Below are 14952 nucleotides of genomic sequence, written 5' to 3' on the forward strand. Positions count from 1 at the left end.
CACTTGTTTGTAAAATAAAATATTTGTTGTTTTTGGAGATGTATTGATGAAGCTAGTAATTATTTGCACTCCTCGCTAACACCAACATACTTCCGCGTTTTAACTAATAATAAACTGTGACATGATTTTTGCACTTTGAAGTTCAGAACCAAAGATGTAATTTTCCTCTCACAAATACAAGAAGTTTATATTTTTGAATTTTTATAAAATAAAAACACTGAAATTACATTCGTGATGTCGAATTTTCAGCCTTAGAAATCTTAAATTTTGTCTCGTCCTCCACAAATCGGGCGTTGTCTGCCTCAGATTCTGCTGATTTGGACATATTTGTGCTTCTACCGTGGAGAAGTAGGCGTTCCTGTCTGGCTCAATCTGCTCTGTGCAGAACGTGTCTCGTCGTGGACGCATCGTGCCCGGTGGAATTTAGGGGTTAGCTTCTCAGCATGCTAACAGTTAGTTAGCATTAAACTCAAAGCAGAGCTGAGACTGATGGGACGGTTGTAGATTTAGCGGGTATTTAGTCGAGTATTTGGCAAATTTTGACGTGATGATGGCGCTAGATAAAAGGTTAAAGGGTAACAAAAGATGTTCAAATTCATCCTGAGGGGACCATGAATGTCTCAACCACTGGATGGTAATCCATCCAATAGCTGCTGGGACATTTCACTGGAAATCAGAAATTTAAACCTCATGGTGGTGGAGGATGAGTGACGCTGCTTCCACAGAGCAACGCGCCCTTTGTGTGGATATGACATAATAATGGGAGAGGATCGTTAACAGAAACACGTGCACACACAAGATTAGAGCGCTACAGCTGGCTGTAAAGTAGGCGTGTGTGTGTGTAAGCAGACACCCGCTTCCATAGCGACCGTGGCTAAAAAGTCCCTGCACGTGTGTGTGATGTTGTGAAACGTCTGGCTCCAGTTGAGTCACGCCTGTAATGGCAGGAGGGACACAGGTCGAGGGCTAGACACACACCTTGTGTTGGAGGGAGTGAACGAGGGCTTAACTGCTTCCATAAACTGTTCAAACGTGCCGCTGAGCAAGGCACTGACTGATCGACAGCTGAGCAGGTTTTTCTCCGCAAAATAACCCAAAAAATCTAACACGGATCATTTCTCCATGAAGACTACAGGTACAGACTGAATAAAAGAGTAGAAATTTTAAAGCTGAGGATGAGAGTAAAAGAGGGATGAATCTTTTTTTTAGAACGGGGAGAGGTTCAGGTTTACGACTGTCATACACTCGTAATTAAATCATAAATATTGTTGTCTTGTTTGTCATCTTGGCTGCGGTTGGAATTGCTGTATCATAAAATATCATGCTGGCAGGTAAATACTGAAGAGCGGTGTGGATCCTTGACAAACTGAACCACAGCTGCCACGAGGCTAAAAGTCATTAACAGGGATTTATAAAAAAAAAACCTGGCAGGGAAAGTCCGAGTTTCTCTGCCAGGTTTCCCTCAGGCTCAATGATTCGGCTCCAAACAGGAAAACACCTGGCTGCTTAGGACTCCATCACTGTGGACGAGAAGCTACGAAACACTGATATCAGCACAGAAGCCTTCATATTTAACGTAAGTTTCACGTTAAAGAAGAAAAAAATAGCTAAATTAATTTGAAATAATTCAACGAGAAGTTGGTTTGATGTAACACAACTTTGCTGGTTTTAATGGCCAACTGGCCATTCCTGAACAGGAAAGGTGTCCAATCACATGCGAACTGCATAACTGACATTATTTTGGTCATTTAGCAAAAACTTATATTGGACTAAAATTTCGTTATTATTGCTATTATTTGTAAAATGTAATTTAAATTCTTCCCAGTTTACATCTTTGTTTAACAGCATTTATGTGTTCACTCTGAATGTGTCATATGTTAGCAAGCTAATGTTAGCTTTGTCGGCTCAGTTACCTACAGTCACACCAGGAAATACTGAGTGTAAATATTCAACAAAAGCAACTGTCCAATCATAGCTTAGCAACTGTAGCTAAAGACAGCAAGCATGTAAAAGTTTGGCTTTCATAAATGGAAGCCAGTCCTGAATGCTATCAGAGTTTAGGCAACATTAGCGCCTCTGTCCTGCTCTTAAGACGTCTACAGTCCTGCTACGTTGTCAACATCCTCCAACAAAGTGCTGCGTTTTCCAAACTTAGCGGCTCGTACTCATTCGTACTCATTTTAGAAAAAAACATGCAGTTTACAGACTGATATATACACCGAAAATTTACTAGAGCTAATGTGCATGCTAACTTCTTGCCTGCTACATGTTACTTTTAGCCTCAGTCTTTTAGTACAACATCATGTATGTGGCCATCAGGTGCATATTTAAGACCCCGTCAACAAAACATTAAAATGTGAGCCGTATCTTCATCCAAGTGACAGAGCTAAAGCGTGTTAGCTTAACTAGCTAGCTAGCTCCACCTGATAAAATCTGCTGGGACCGCTGATGGAAAAACGTGTCGGTGTGGCACTGTGTGAAAACAGTAAATGAGTGAAGTCGGGATGAAATGTGTGTGTGAGGGTGAAGCAGGGCGTTGCTGCTGGTTGCTGCTCCGCAAACCAGTGAACAAAGTTTAAAAAAGCACTGAGGATTAACTGTGTCGCAACGCAGAACCACAAACCAGGACAGATCTGCTCAGACAAACCTGTACAGTCTAGACATTATCAATCTTCTCCCTTCATCTCTCCACTCCCTTTCACCCCCCATCACCTTCCTCATCTCAGCTCTTCTTCAGTCAGTCTGCAGTCTGCCCTCCTTCAACACTTTGATTTTCTCATGTCTGCTTTCTCTTTCTCTTTTCCTTCTGCTCTTCTTCGTCTGGTTCCCTCCATGTGTAGTCATGCCCTGCAGGTCTGCAGCCCTGTCTCTCTTTTTCATCCTCTTCCTCAGAGTTCGGAGCATCAGCTTGAATCACGGTGAGTACCGGCACGTTCATCCTTTTCTGTTCACAAGCCAGTTTTAATTTGTACTGTTAAAGATTTGTAGAAGATAAAAAAGCAGACAGCTGCCACAACTGGACCAAAGTGATTCGCAAAAGACAAGACAAAAGACAAACACACCTTAGACCTGTCATCATGAAATATGCAGCAACGACTGACAGATCAGATAGCAGCACTGACACCTTAATGTACACAGACACGCTCATCATTAAGAGGCGGCAGCACCTGGTCATCTCAGTACAGGTGAGAAAAAGGTTCACTGCAGAGCAGCATGAAGAGGAGGCAAACTGAACCTATGACAGTCTAAGAATCCATCATGTAATTGTTTTATAATTAACAAAAATATTAATTATTGTTCTGATTCATTAATTGGTTAGTTATAAAAATGTCAAAAGTCACAAGATGCTAAATCACAAATTATCAGGATCCAGTTCCTCACATGTGAGTGTTTTTTTGTTCGTTCGTTCGTTCAGAAATGAGCGGGAAACATCTGGTTCTGCCTTCGTTAAGGACATTCATTCGCTACCTGACGTTTGTAATGCAGTTTTTGTTAAATGTCATCTTCCTGGTTAACATCTTTTTTAAACAGCATTTATTTGCGTGACTGTTCACTCTAAACAGGTCATATGTTAGCGAGCTAATGTTAGCTTTGTCAGTTGGTTACAGTTACTGGGTTTAAATAATTAGTGACCACTAATCTGTGGAGTATTCACTTCTGGCTTGTTTGGACAGTTTCTATTGTTGATTACTTAACGTCTCTCCATCAGCTCGGTCCTTCTCTCGGCTGCCTTTTGATCTTCCAGAGATTGATGGTTCTGCTGTGGACCCCTGCAGGTTTTTCTCTGATCCCAAATCCACCACTGCCACAGCTGCAACTACAACTGCAACTACAACAACAACAACTGCAACCACAACCACACTCGTCACCAGGAAGGTAATCACATTATGAAGAGCTGGCTGTAGCTTCACTTTGTCCCTAAAACACACAGATTGAGCAATTTCACTCTTAACGAGCTAGCTAATTAAAAAGCCCAGACCTCCTGCAACTCATGTATACTAGTTATGTGTTGAGTATTAGTACAAGATGTTTGTTTCAAGGGCGACATCTTGTAACATGCATTTACAAAGAAGCACACAGATTGACGTGGTCTTCACATATGCTGCTGTTTAAGGTGAAATCGCCTTGAAATAGCTTGACTTTGACTCATAAAATAAAAACATTATATACAGTGAGAGTCTTTTAATGATCTTAAATTCACGTCCATGTTGCCACTTTCAAATCTGAATGAAGACCAAGAGTCTACAGCCATAGCGGCTGATGGCTCACAGTTATACTGCTAGCATGTTGATGTTTAGCATGTTTAATTTTTACCATGTTCACAGTGCTAGTTCAGTATATTCACAACATATGCTAATTAGCACTAAATAGCAAATACTGCTGAGGCTGATAGGAATATTACTGTTTTTTAGGTATTTAAGGCATCAAGACGTTTCAATTAAAAAGTGAAAATGCCAACCCCATGATGGCGCTAGATCTCTTATCTGTTATGTATAATTTTCCAGCAGGTGGTGGTCACAACCAAAAAGCCAACCGTCCAATCACCACCAAGGAAACCAGACACCAAACACACCAGAACACCAATCAGGCCACAGCCAGCTCCAGCAGGACCAATCACTGACAGCCACTCCAACTCTATTAACAGCCTCCTCTACTACCTGCTGGCCAATAGCAGACAACATGCAGCTGGTCCTCTCCCAGGGTTCAACAGTTTTATCTCTCAGCCAATAGGAGGGCCGCCTCACAGAGGTTACAGTACGTCAGAAAGCGATGAATTAGCTGCAACGTTGCTGAAAAGAGTTGGTAGAAGGGAGGAGAAAAGATGGGAAACGGGTTCATCAGAGGACTCAAGTGACGAGTCTTGAAATGATGGATTTTGATCTTTATGGCGTTTTTAAAAGCTAAGTGATAGAAAGACGGAGACTGGCACCTGCTGCTGTTCTCTGAAAAGGTTTTTCCTTTAAAAACATGACAAATCCCGAGATTATCATAAAAATATAGCAGCCAGTGAAAGTTTTGCATGAATTTGTATGTTGTTGTTCCTGCCGCCATAAACGAAACCAGCTTCATTCATGTAATACGCACGTGAGACGCCTGTAATGTGCTGTTGAACAAAGGAATGGCCTGTTCGCTGCTTTATGAAGGTGTAACATGATAAACCAAAGCTGGAATACTCTGATTAACTGTCATCAATAAAATTTTCATACTCTCTTTTTTGACTAAAGATGCTCAAAGGTCATCATTTTATTCTCGTGTTTGCATCGTTATTTCATTTGATATCTGTATGATTATATTAGCATTTTGGTCTTTACGTTAGCAACCCTGTTAAGAAGTGTTTTTAGCTCCTTTCAGACATGGAATACATAATGTTGTTGGCTTCATCAAGCTGTTTCGTCATTCAGACAGAGGTGTCTTTTATGTTAACGCTCATTATTGATTCATCTGATTATCATTTTCTCCATTAATTTATTGATTGTTTGTAAAAATTCTGAAAACAGTGGAAATGTGGTGACAATGAGGCCACAGTGTGAAGTCCAACCAACAGTCCAAACCACCACATTATTAAAATACTTCAAAGAAAAGCAGCAAATCTGTGAGGCTGGAAGCATGAAATTATCATTCTTGATTCTATCTCATAATTTAATATGAGCTTATTAAATTTCAGCTTTATGATGAGTGTGGATCCGTACTGTCGTATCCGTGCTGCTGTGGCTCTGACAGAGGAATGGACGGCGCCGGATGTTTGTCTTTCCTCTGGTCTTTGGAGGTGCCTTTGTTGTGTTTACCTGAGAAAACATCGGAGGACTGATCACTTTATTTAGCGGTCCAACAGTTCGACTGTTCGTACGTATTATCTAACATTCAGTGTGTAGTGAAGCCGGAAACAACTAGTTTCTTTTCTTTGAGTTCTTTCATGACTTCCTTGTGCATTTTCTTATGTTGCAGTCAATAGTTAACATGCTTTCAGTTTAGTTTAGTTACTTTAAAGCATATTTTAGACTGAAAGTGTAGTTTGATGCACAGATAGTGAGATGGAGTACAGACATTTTAATGTGAAGACAAGCGAAGTGGGGAAATGATTGCAAATTGGAGACATTTTGCTCTTCATTGCTGCTGCTGATGGATTTTGGGGGTTTTCTGTGTTTCTTTTTGTGATGAAACCTTTCTTGACTGATTTTTCTTATCTTTAATGCCTTGTTCATCCAAATGTGGAGGTACAGTTAATATTAACATAAGGAGACTGTCCTCTGATTGGCCCAGACACGTCCAGCATCATTACTGTGTTTTCTTTTGATTTGCTGAATTGTCGGCACAGTGTTGAAGTGTGTCGTGTGCGCACCTTCTCTTCCTCTGAGCTCCGGCAGCACTGAGCTCCTCAGATCTGGGAAATGTATGTCTGACTTCTTTTTGGTCACTGTAATACCATCGCTGTTGCCATGGTGACAGCGGTCGGACGGGAAGGAGCGCTCGCAGCTCAGACTCTTCTCTGACACCTGAGAGGAGACGAAGAGCACATCCTTCATTATGACATAACAAGTGAAACACACACACACACACACACACACACACACAGTTACCTGTGCTGACAGTGATCCTGGAACGTGGCTGGACAGAGCTTGTTGGGCCAGTCGGCTGTAAATGCCACCATGATGCTTTGACTTGTCGACACACCTGAGACACACACACAGAAACACATTCTAGCAAATGCTTCATTACACTGGATTAAAAGTGAAGAGTTGTGGTCTCAACTCAGCTGGGACCAAAAGGACCTCTACAGATTAAACAAAGCTGGTCAAGTTCTGCTCTATGTTGGTCCTAAACCTTGAAACTGGTTAATAATTGTTAGCATAGCCGTCCATGTTAAACCTCAATGGACAAATGCAGCGCACGCTAACTGAGGCACTGACAGTTTACATGTTACACCACTCAGCCTTCACTGTGGTAAAGTTTAAAGGATACGTCTGCGTCAGATATGATGTCAAAACACTGTCTTTAGGTCACTTACCAAAGGCTGTGGGTCCCAGGATGGAAACCTGCCCCCAGTGGAAGGAGCTCGCTGGTGGCTGGGCTGTTGGTACTGACGACAGAGAAGGAGGGAATAAGGGGCGTGGAAGATGGAGGGAGGAGTAAAGGAGTGGAGGAGGGGGGAGGGGGAGGAGGAGGAGGAGAGGAATGGGATAAACTGAAATCCAACTCATTATGGTCTGCAGTGTCCACGTTGTGAAATGTAGAACTTCTTGTCGAAGCTTTGTGGTCCTGAGTAGCTGTAGAGGTGAATGAAGTCGACTCTGCCATGGTGGATGTATTTGTTGTGGTCTTTCTGTCTGGGTTGTCTCTATTCTTCCTCGCCTCTATAGGAAATCTGGTTTTCTGAGTCATGGCTGGGGCGTACTTGGTGTGGTTGCTAAAAGACATGAGCTTTGTTTTAGGTTCTCCGATCAAAGATTTGCAACGAGGAGGTTTCAAGGCTTTCACGTTAGGTTCAGCTTTACTGCTGTGGTTCTTTGAGGTCTTATTTACTAAAGATTTGGTTGTTGCACTGATGACTGACTGAAGCGCTAAATCCTCTCTGTTCTCTTTATCTGAGACGTTTAATGCTTTCGGGATAGTGGTCCCTTCTGACATGCTGTTTTTAGGGATTTCACTCAGCATGGAGGTTGAGGTTGTTCTGAATTCTGTAGGGGTCTTGGGCTTGGAAGTGCTCTGCTGATGGATGCTGCAGGGCTCAGAAGATTCAGGATTCTCCTTACAGTCTCCATCTAAAGCATTGGCTATCTTAATGTGGTTTGCAGCTGTTTTAGTGGTCAGATTCATCTTGAAGCATCCATGGTCCTCCTTTATGTCCTTGTTTGAAGTATTACAACTATCCTGCTGATGTCTGGCTGCGATACATACTTCTGCAAGTTCACTGTCTGTTGGAAGGCCCCCGGAAGGTTTGTTGGGTAAACACGTGGTGTAATTTATGGGTTTAGTATCCGAAGATGAGCCAGTTTGGAGGGCTCCTTTAGTGAGTGTTGTGGCGCTATGGGCATGACTAGCCTCTATAAAACCTGTAGAGGACTGCACTGAAAGATCTGAGGTAAGAGTCTTGGATGGGCTGGTGGACAAAGACGTGCTGTCTTTGGTCAATTTTGGGCCAGAGTTTGAGGTAGTCTTAGATGGCTTGTTTGGCGAGTTTGAGGGTAAGACTTTTGGACATTCAGAGGGTGGTATTTGCTCTGTGTCCATGTTTGAATGATTGGTCTGACGCTCTGAAGGAGTAGCTGTCTTCCATGGCTTGGCGGCAGAAGGGATAGTTGGGGCGGTACCCTCAATGCGGTCATTGCTGGGTGGTTGAGACTCCTTCAGTGTCAGGCTTGTCTCTACTTGGCCACTATTTGATGCCTTAGCAGTTACAGCTGTTGCAGCCCCTTCAGGATATTCTGTTGTGGAAATTTGTCTCATTTTCTGTGTCAGGTTAGTGTCTGTAGGATCCATGGTTGATTTCAAAGAAGCTTTTGGAGATGAACACTCATCTGAATGGTCAGTGGTTGAGCTTTTTGTCAATTTGGGAACCTTTGTGTTTGAGTTGTTCCAGCTCTTCCTAACATCTTGACTTGGGTCTGATTTAGAAGATCTCCAGATGTCCATCATACTTTTCTCAGTCACACTTGACACAGTGTTGTCTGAGCAACTGGAACGCAAGCCAGTAGAGTCTCTGTCTTTTGTTTCGGTATTTTTTGAATGACTCGTTCTTGGCTCTGGGGAAGCAACTTTCCGATGTTTGGGTTTAGCTACCGTTGTGTTATTGTCTGTCAGATCTGTTGCAGTCTTTGAAGCCTCCAATGAATCAGAAGTAAGGGTGTTAGTTGGTTTAGAAATCTCAGGTTCCTTTCTCAGCTCCGAACCTGTGGCTTTTCCCGGTTTACTTCTCATGGTCACTGTCATTTTTGCTGCATTATTGATAATCTTGGTGCCTGATGTTTTGGACTGTTTGGACATCAAAGGTTCTGGGGTATTCCAGATGTTTGTAGGAGGCTTTGAAGGCTGCTTGCCTTTTGTTTTCCTTATCTTTTCTTCTCCGCTCTCTCTCTTCTCCTTTTCCTTGTTGACTTTCTCATCCATGTCGTCAGATTGTTTCTTGTCTTTGCCTCTCCGGTTCTTGTCATCGCCTTCATCCTTGTTCCGTCTTGAGGTTTTGGCTATTTTGGGAAGGGTAGAATTTTCTCTGTGGTCTTTCTGGATCTTAGCATTCAGCTCCTCCAAAACCCTGTTTAGATACATAGATTGATGTAGCAAGTCAATAACATGATTTCAGAGGCTACTCGACAGTCAGGAGGATCGATGGTTGGATTCTTTGGATCACTACTGCTCAGTAAAGGTAGCTTCATCAAGCAAAGCTAGGCTAACACACATTTCAAGGCGTAGCCTACTCTAAGGACAGAACTAGCAGACTAGGTAATGTATTTAAAGCCATGATAAAACTGAAGAAGTTCTTAGATACAATAAGCTCTGCATCTGTAGTGTATTTGTAAAAAAAATAAATCACACATAACAGAGACACAGATACCTGATGTGGAAAGAGTCTTGTGTGAACAGAGGATGCTCTAACAGTTTTGAACACTGAGCTCGTCTCTCTGGATCCATCTGGAGACAACTCTGAAAGAGACAACAAAGTGGTATTACTGACTCCGATGTATCTAACTTAAGATATGAAACTGAATAATGAACAATAATGAAAACTGCAGATCCTCTAATGGTTCCAAAGATTCCCAGTTTCTCAAGCAATGAATCACGTGATCAATATGAAGACATTCAGCTCTGAGTCAGCGGTTTCACCTCATCTAACGTGCATTTTGGGGAGATTTTAGGAGTCATTTTTTAGATACAGAAAGCTGAACAGGAAACACACACCACAGTGGCATATGATGCTCGCCATACCACCCACACCCATTGCTTGTATGTAAACCAGTACGCCAGCAGCGTCTTCAGCTGACACATATCAACTCATCAGGATGCTACCGTCCTATTGCCCTGATGTCTGAATCAACTCTCCAGAACAGGAACAATTTTATCACATACGTAGTCTGTATGTTTTTGAAGATGTAAGGTTACTTTAAGTATTTGTAAACTAACTAAACTGTACCTGTGCCAGGTCCAGGGCGGTGGTTGTGATTGTAGGGAAGCGCTGCTCCAGTGGGACTCTGCCAGAACATTCAGGCAGTCTGACTCCAGAAAAGCTGGGATTCCTGTAGAACAGCTCCTGGTGATGAGCTGTTAGGTTACCTGCCATAGAAAAGGGGAGAACCCAATCAGAACAATTGTACTGAGAGGATTTAGAGAGGAGATTTTGCATATTTTTCCAGCAGGGACGAGCTCCAATTGTGGCAGTGGCAGCAAGCAGTGGCACTTCCTGTGGCAGCACAATTCTGCCACAGCATTTGCCGCAGTCCTTGGCAGCTGCCACAGCATTTGCCAGTATCTGTGGCAGCTGCCACGGCATTTGCCAGTGTCAGTGGCAGCTGCCACGGCATTTGCCAGTGTCAGTGGCAGCTGCCACGGCATTTGCCAGTATCTGTGGCAACTGCCACGGCATTTGCCACTGTTCTGGCAGCTGCCATGGCATTTGCCAGTGTCAGTGGCAACTGCCACGGCATTTGCTGCTGTCTGTGGCAGCTTCCACGGGCGTGCTGCGGCAAATAGGGCAGTAGCCACAGCAAATGCTGGTCCTGAGTGTTTTTCAATGATACATTTAGTGATATGATTGGGCTGGGGGATTAATTAATGAGTAATGCTGCCATGAATTAGTGTGTATATAATAGCATTAATTAAGCAATCAAATATTTTTTTTTATTAAATGTAACTATATGTAATTAAGTTTAATTCAGAAAGCTTGTTGTTTGCGTGCTGTGTACTGTTTTTTAAAAATATGACCAGTATAATATACATGAAAGTGCATGATTTGTTTCCGCCTATGGCCTGGAAAAAAAAAAAAAAGAATGACAATGAATCTCAATTGAATCTGCCACAGACCTGCCAGGGCAAGTGCAGTGTTTTATCCACCTATCTATCTATATATATATATATATATATATATATATATATATATATTAAATACCTGCCATGTTGGTCTTGAAGAGGGGGGCATTGGTATTGGCTTCTGGTTGCTTGTTCACTGTCCTTACTGGCCAGTATCTGTGGCAGCTGCCACGGCATTTGGCGCTGTCCTCGCAGCTGCCACGGCATTTACCACTGTCGCAGCTGCGAGGACAGCGCCAAATGCCGTGGCAGTTGCCACGGACAGACACACGCGCGCGCGCGCACACACACTAATTTAAGCTGTTATTTTTATGCTTTAATCAGGCGTTTTTATCATGTTATCACGTTCTTTAGAGAGAGGGTGAGTTACTATATGTGCTGCTAAATAAAAAAAAACAGGTAAACCAGCTCCCTACATCACCTACGGCAATCATCCCCAGTGCCCATGTGACCCAAGCCCTGTGCATCACCGTGGCAACCAGACCAAGCAAATCAAGAGACGAATAATCCACCAGTGACACAGTTCGGCTCCTACATACATTATGTGTGTGCAGTCAGACAATATGCCGATTTTTTGCGAACCTTGCCCATGTTTTGTTTTATTTAAGGGACAAAGTTGGCAAGTAAGGAGGATAAAAGGCAAGGTAAGTACAGAAGTGATAATCTGTCAGAAATGCATCCTTTGAAATTTAGATTAATTTGTTTCAACAAAGTTTCTGGATACGGTTTTAATGACAAAGCCAGATTTATTGACACATTTCGGGTTTGAGGCTTCAATATTTTAATTGCTCCCCATACCTGGCAACCCTGGAGGGTATCAAGTGGAGAATCAACGCCCACCAGAACTGGCAAACAAGGATCACATTTTAAAAAAACATCTCAGAGACGCAGTTTATTTCTTGGAAACTAATCAAGGTATGAAAAACAGAGACGTGTATGGCGGGATTAATTTATATATAGATATAGATATAGATATAGATATGTGTGGCAGCGTTGATCATAAATTAATCCTGCAGCCTAATCGCATCACTGTATAGGGGAAAAACACTCAGGACCTGCACTTGCCCTGGCAGATTCAATTGAGATTCATTGTCATTTTTAATTTTTATTTTTTTTCAGGCCATAGGCGGAAACAAATCATGTATTTTCATGTATATTATACTGGTCATATATCTAAAAAACAGTACACAGCACGTAAACAACAAGCTTAATTATATACACACTAATTCATGGCAGCATTATTCATTAATTAATCCCGCAGCCCAATCATATCACTAAATGTATCATTGAAAAACACTCATGACCAGCATTTGCTGTGGCTACTGCCCCATTTGCCGCTGCAGCGGCATTTGCAGCTGCCACAGATACTGGCAAATGCCGAGGCAGAATTATGCTGCCACAGGAAGTGCCACTGCTTGCTGCCACTGCCACAATTGGAGCTTGCTGTCTCTCTATTTTTATCGATCCAATGTTTTGGTGTGTCTTCTTACCGAAGCACCTGATGATGTGGTAAATCTGGTCAAGGTCGGAGTCTCCAGGAAACAGAGGCTGACCTGTTAACATCTCTATTAACAGACAACCAACAGCCCACACGTCCACAGGTCTACACACACACACACACACACACACACACATTAACATCTTTATCAACAGACAGTCTACGCTAACACATCCTCAGGTGTACACGCTAACACTTACTTGCCATACTTGGTGTCTCCCACCAGCAGTTCAGGGGCTCTGTACCAGCGAGTGGCCACATAGTCAGTATAGACCCCCCCCCCGGCGGGTGATGTCATGGTTCGAGCAAAGCCAAAGTCGCAGATCTTGACCACGCCCCCCTGAGAGATGAGTATGTTCTCTGGTTTGATGTCCCGGTGGATGATCTTGGGAGGAGAGAGGAGACAAGAAGAAGAAGAGGCACTTTATCCGACATGAAGCATTAGTCTGGGAAATGGTCACAAAATCGCAAAAGATCACGAGTTTGGCAGAATCAGCCGGATCAGGTCTAGAGGACATGAGCACAGGCTGGGTCTGGGTCTCAGTTTCAGTTTCAGGGCTGTGTGGGACTCTTCTATGAAATACTTGTTTGTTGTTTTAACACCAGTAATCACCCAAAAAAGGATCATTTTATTCAAACCTGTTTCAAGTCTGTGGACAGTGATTGCACTGAAGCCACATTCAAGCCAGTCGGGTCAACTAATACCAGAGTTCACACGCACCTGAGACCTGTGCTTACACGCACGCACGCACACACACACACACACACAGGTGTCCTCACATGTTGCTCATGGCAGAAGGCCGCAGCCCTCAGGATCTGGTACAGGTACTGCCGGCTGGTGTTCAGGTCCAGTCCATTCGGGTTTTGCTCCAAATCGTCCAGGAGCGTTCGCTCCACGAACTCGAACACCAGGTACCAGCGGCGGCGGCGCTTCCACACTTCTAGAAGGTTCACCAGGTTGTCATGACGCAGTTGCTTAATGGTTAAAAAGACGAGAGCAGAGGAAGCTGGACATGGTTTCTGGATAAAAACAGGTGAAACACACTGTGGGTCTACGATACAGCCGGTCGACACCTTGACTGAACGCTAGTGATGAGCGGATGAAGTCTCATGAAGCTTTTGGGCTTTTGATATTTACACAATATACCATATAAATAATCTGATATTCATTAGCTTAGCCAATTGCTAACATGCTGATCACAGAGTTTAGCTGCAAACTGAATGAAACTCTTTCTGAAATGACGTCTGAAGCCTCATCCATCAGTTGGTTTTCTTCCTTTGACTCAAGCTCTGAAACAGCGTATGAAACAGTGAACTTCACAGCAGTGAAAAAGCTTCGGAGGGTCAGTATCATCCATCTGTCGGTGCTCACAGAGAGCAGAGATGGTTCCTCTGAGGACAATAACATAAAGCCACCATTGCATTTTCTTTGCCTGTTCACATGATGAAAACCAAATTTCCTACAATCAAGCATCATTTCTTGTTATCAGTGCCAAAGCTGACCGTCCTCTGTCCTGTTTGAAGACACTGACGTATTAAAGATGAGACTTCTAATATTTTTTTCAGAATTTTTGCTCTCAGCTGCTAAAGTTTCCTCTCCTGTCAAGTGAGAATCTGACTCTGACTTGTTTGAGGTTTGTTTGTCTTATGATTGACAGGCTGCTTTTGTGCTTCGCCTCACTCAGGTTTCCTGCTCATACAGGCCGCTCGATGCTCGGTGACTCAGTGATTGATTGGCTGATGGATTGATTGACAGGTACCCTCAGGAGCTTGATCTCCCTCAGAGCGATCTTCTTCACCGTCTTGTCATCGTCCGAGTCCATGAACTTCTTGATGGCGACGAGGCGGCCGGAGTCTCGGTGACGGCACTTCAGCACGGTGCCATAACTGCCCTCCCCGACCAGACCCAGAGACTCGTAACGCTCCATCAGACTCTAAACAGAAGCTGATAACAACGTTTTACTAATAATCAATCAAAAACACATTTTACAAATCTATTACCGCTGTTAACACGTCAGCATCTACTGTAAACTGACAGTTAGCGTTAAGATAGAGAAATACTCAGATCCTTAACTTAAGTAAATGTAACATGTAAAGGTATTCCATTACAAGCAAAAGTCCTGCATTAGTACAGAGGCGTCATCAACAAAAAGTACTTGTAAGTAAGCTATGTAAGTAAAATGTACTTCATATGCAGAAAAAATGGCCTGTGTGAGGTACAGATTCTTATATGTTACATATTAGACACACCACTGACACACTAATGTGAAAACTGCTCTACTGCTGCAGTCGGTCGAGGTCTCAATGTAAACACTCAACAAGCTGTTAAACATACAATGAGATCAATACTCAGTGCTGGAAACTTAGTACATTTACTCCAGTTTTGAGGTACTCGTACTGTTATTTTCATGTTACTATCTACATTGAATTGACCG

General features: G+C 42.9%; 2 protein-coding genes across 4 annotated transcripts; one reads left to right on the plus strand and one right to left on the minus strand.

Annotated features, from left to right (window-relative positions):
• Nucleotides 1–1031: 1031 nt before the first annotated feature.
• LOC121626838 (endochitinase A-like) lies at nt 1032–5186 on the plus strand. Of its 3 annotated transcripts, none has more exons than XM_041965539.1 (4): nt 1032–1135; nt 2841–2918; nt 3710–3876; nt 4506–5186. In XM_041965539.1, exons 1-4 carry the CDS (start codon nt 1123–1125, stop codon nt 4863–4865), a joined length of 618 nt encoding a protein of 205 aa, XP_041821473.1. In that variant the 5' UTR covers nt 1032–1122; the 3' UTR covers nt 4866–5186. The 3 variants fall into 3 exon arrangements, with proteins under 3 accessions (XP_041821473.1, XP_041821475.1, XP_041821474.1); XM_041965541.1 differs by having other exon boundaries at nt 3746–3876; XM_041965540.1 differs by lacking the exon at nt 1032–1135 and having other exon boundaries at nt 2756–2918; nt 3777–3876.
• A 335-nt stretch (nt 5187–5521) lies between these two features.
• On the minus strand, nt 5522–14445 carry LOC121626198 (cyclin-dependent kinase 12-like). Its single transcript, XM_041964526.1, has 11 exons — nt 14278–14445; nt 13298–13492; nt 12718–12902; nt 12510–12622; nt 10127–10266; nt 9551–9639; nt 8652–9250; nt 7007–8603; nt 6579–6672; nt 6341–6494; nt 5522–5786 (listed from the first exon to the last, which is right to left on the minus strand). The coding sequence occupies exons 1-11, from the start codon at nt 14443–14445 to the stop codon at nt 5668–5670; spliced, it is 3453 nt and encodes a 1150-aa protein (XP_041820460.1). The 3' UTR covers nt 5522–5667.
• Between the last annotated feature and the right edge of the window lie 507 nt (nt 14446–14952).

The sequence above is a fragment of the Chelmon rostratus genome, chromosome 23 (genome assembly GCF_017976325.1).
Source record: "Chelmon rostratus isolate fCheRos1 chromosome 23, fCheRos1.pri, whole genome shotgun sequence".
Classification (NCBI taxonomy): domain Eukaryota; kingdom Metazoa; phylum Chordata; class Actinopteri; order Chaetodontiformes; family Chaetodontidae; genus Chelmon; species Chelmon rostratus.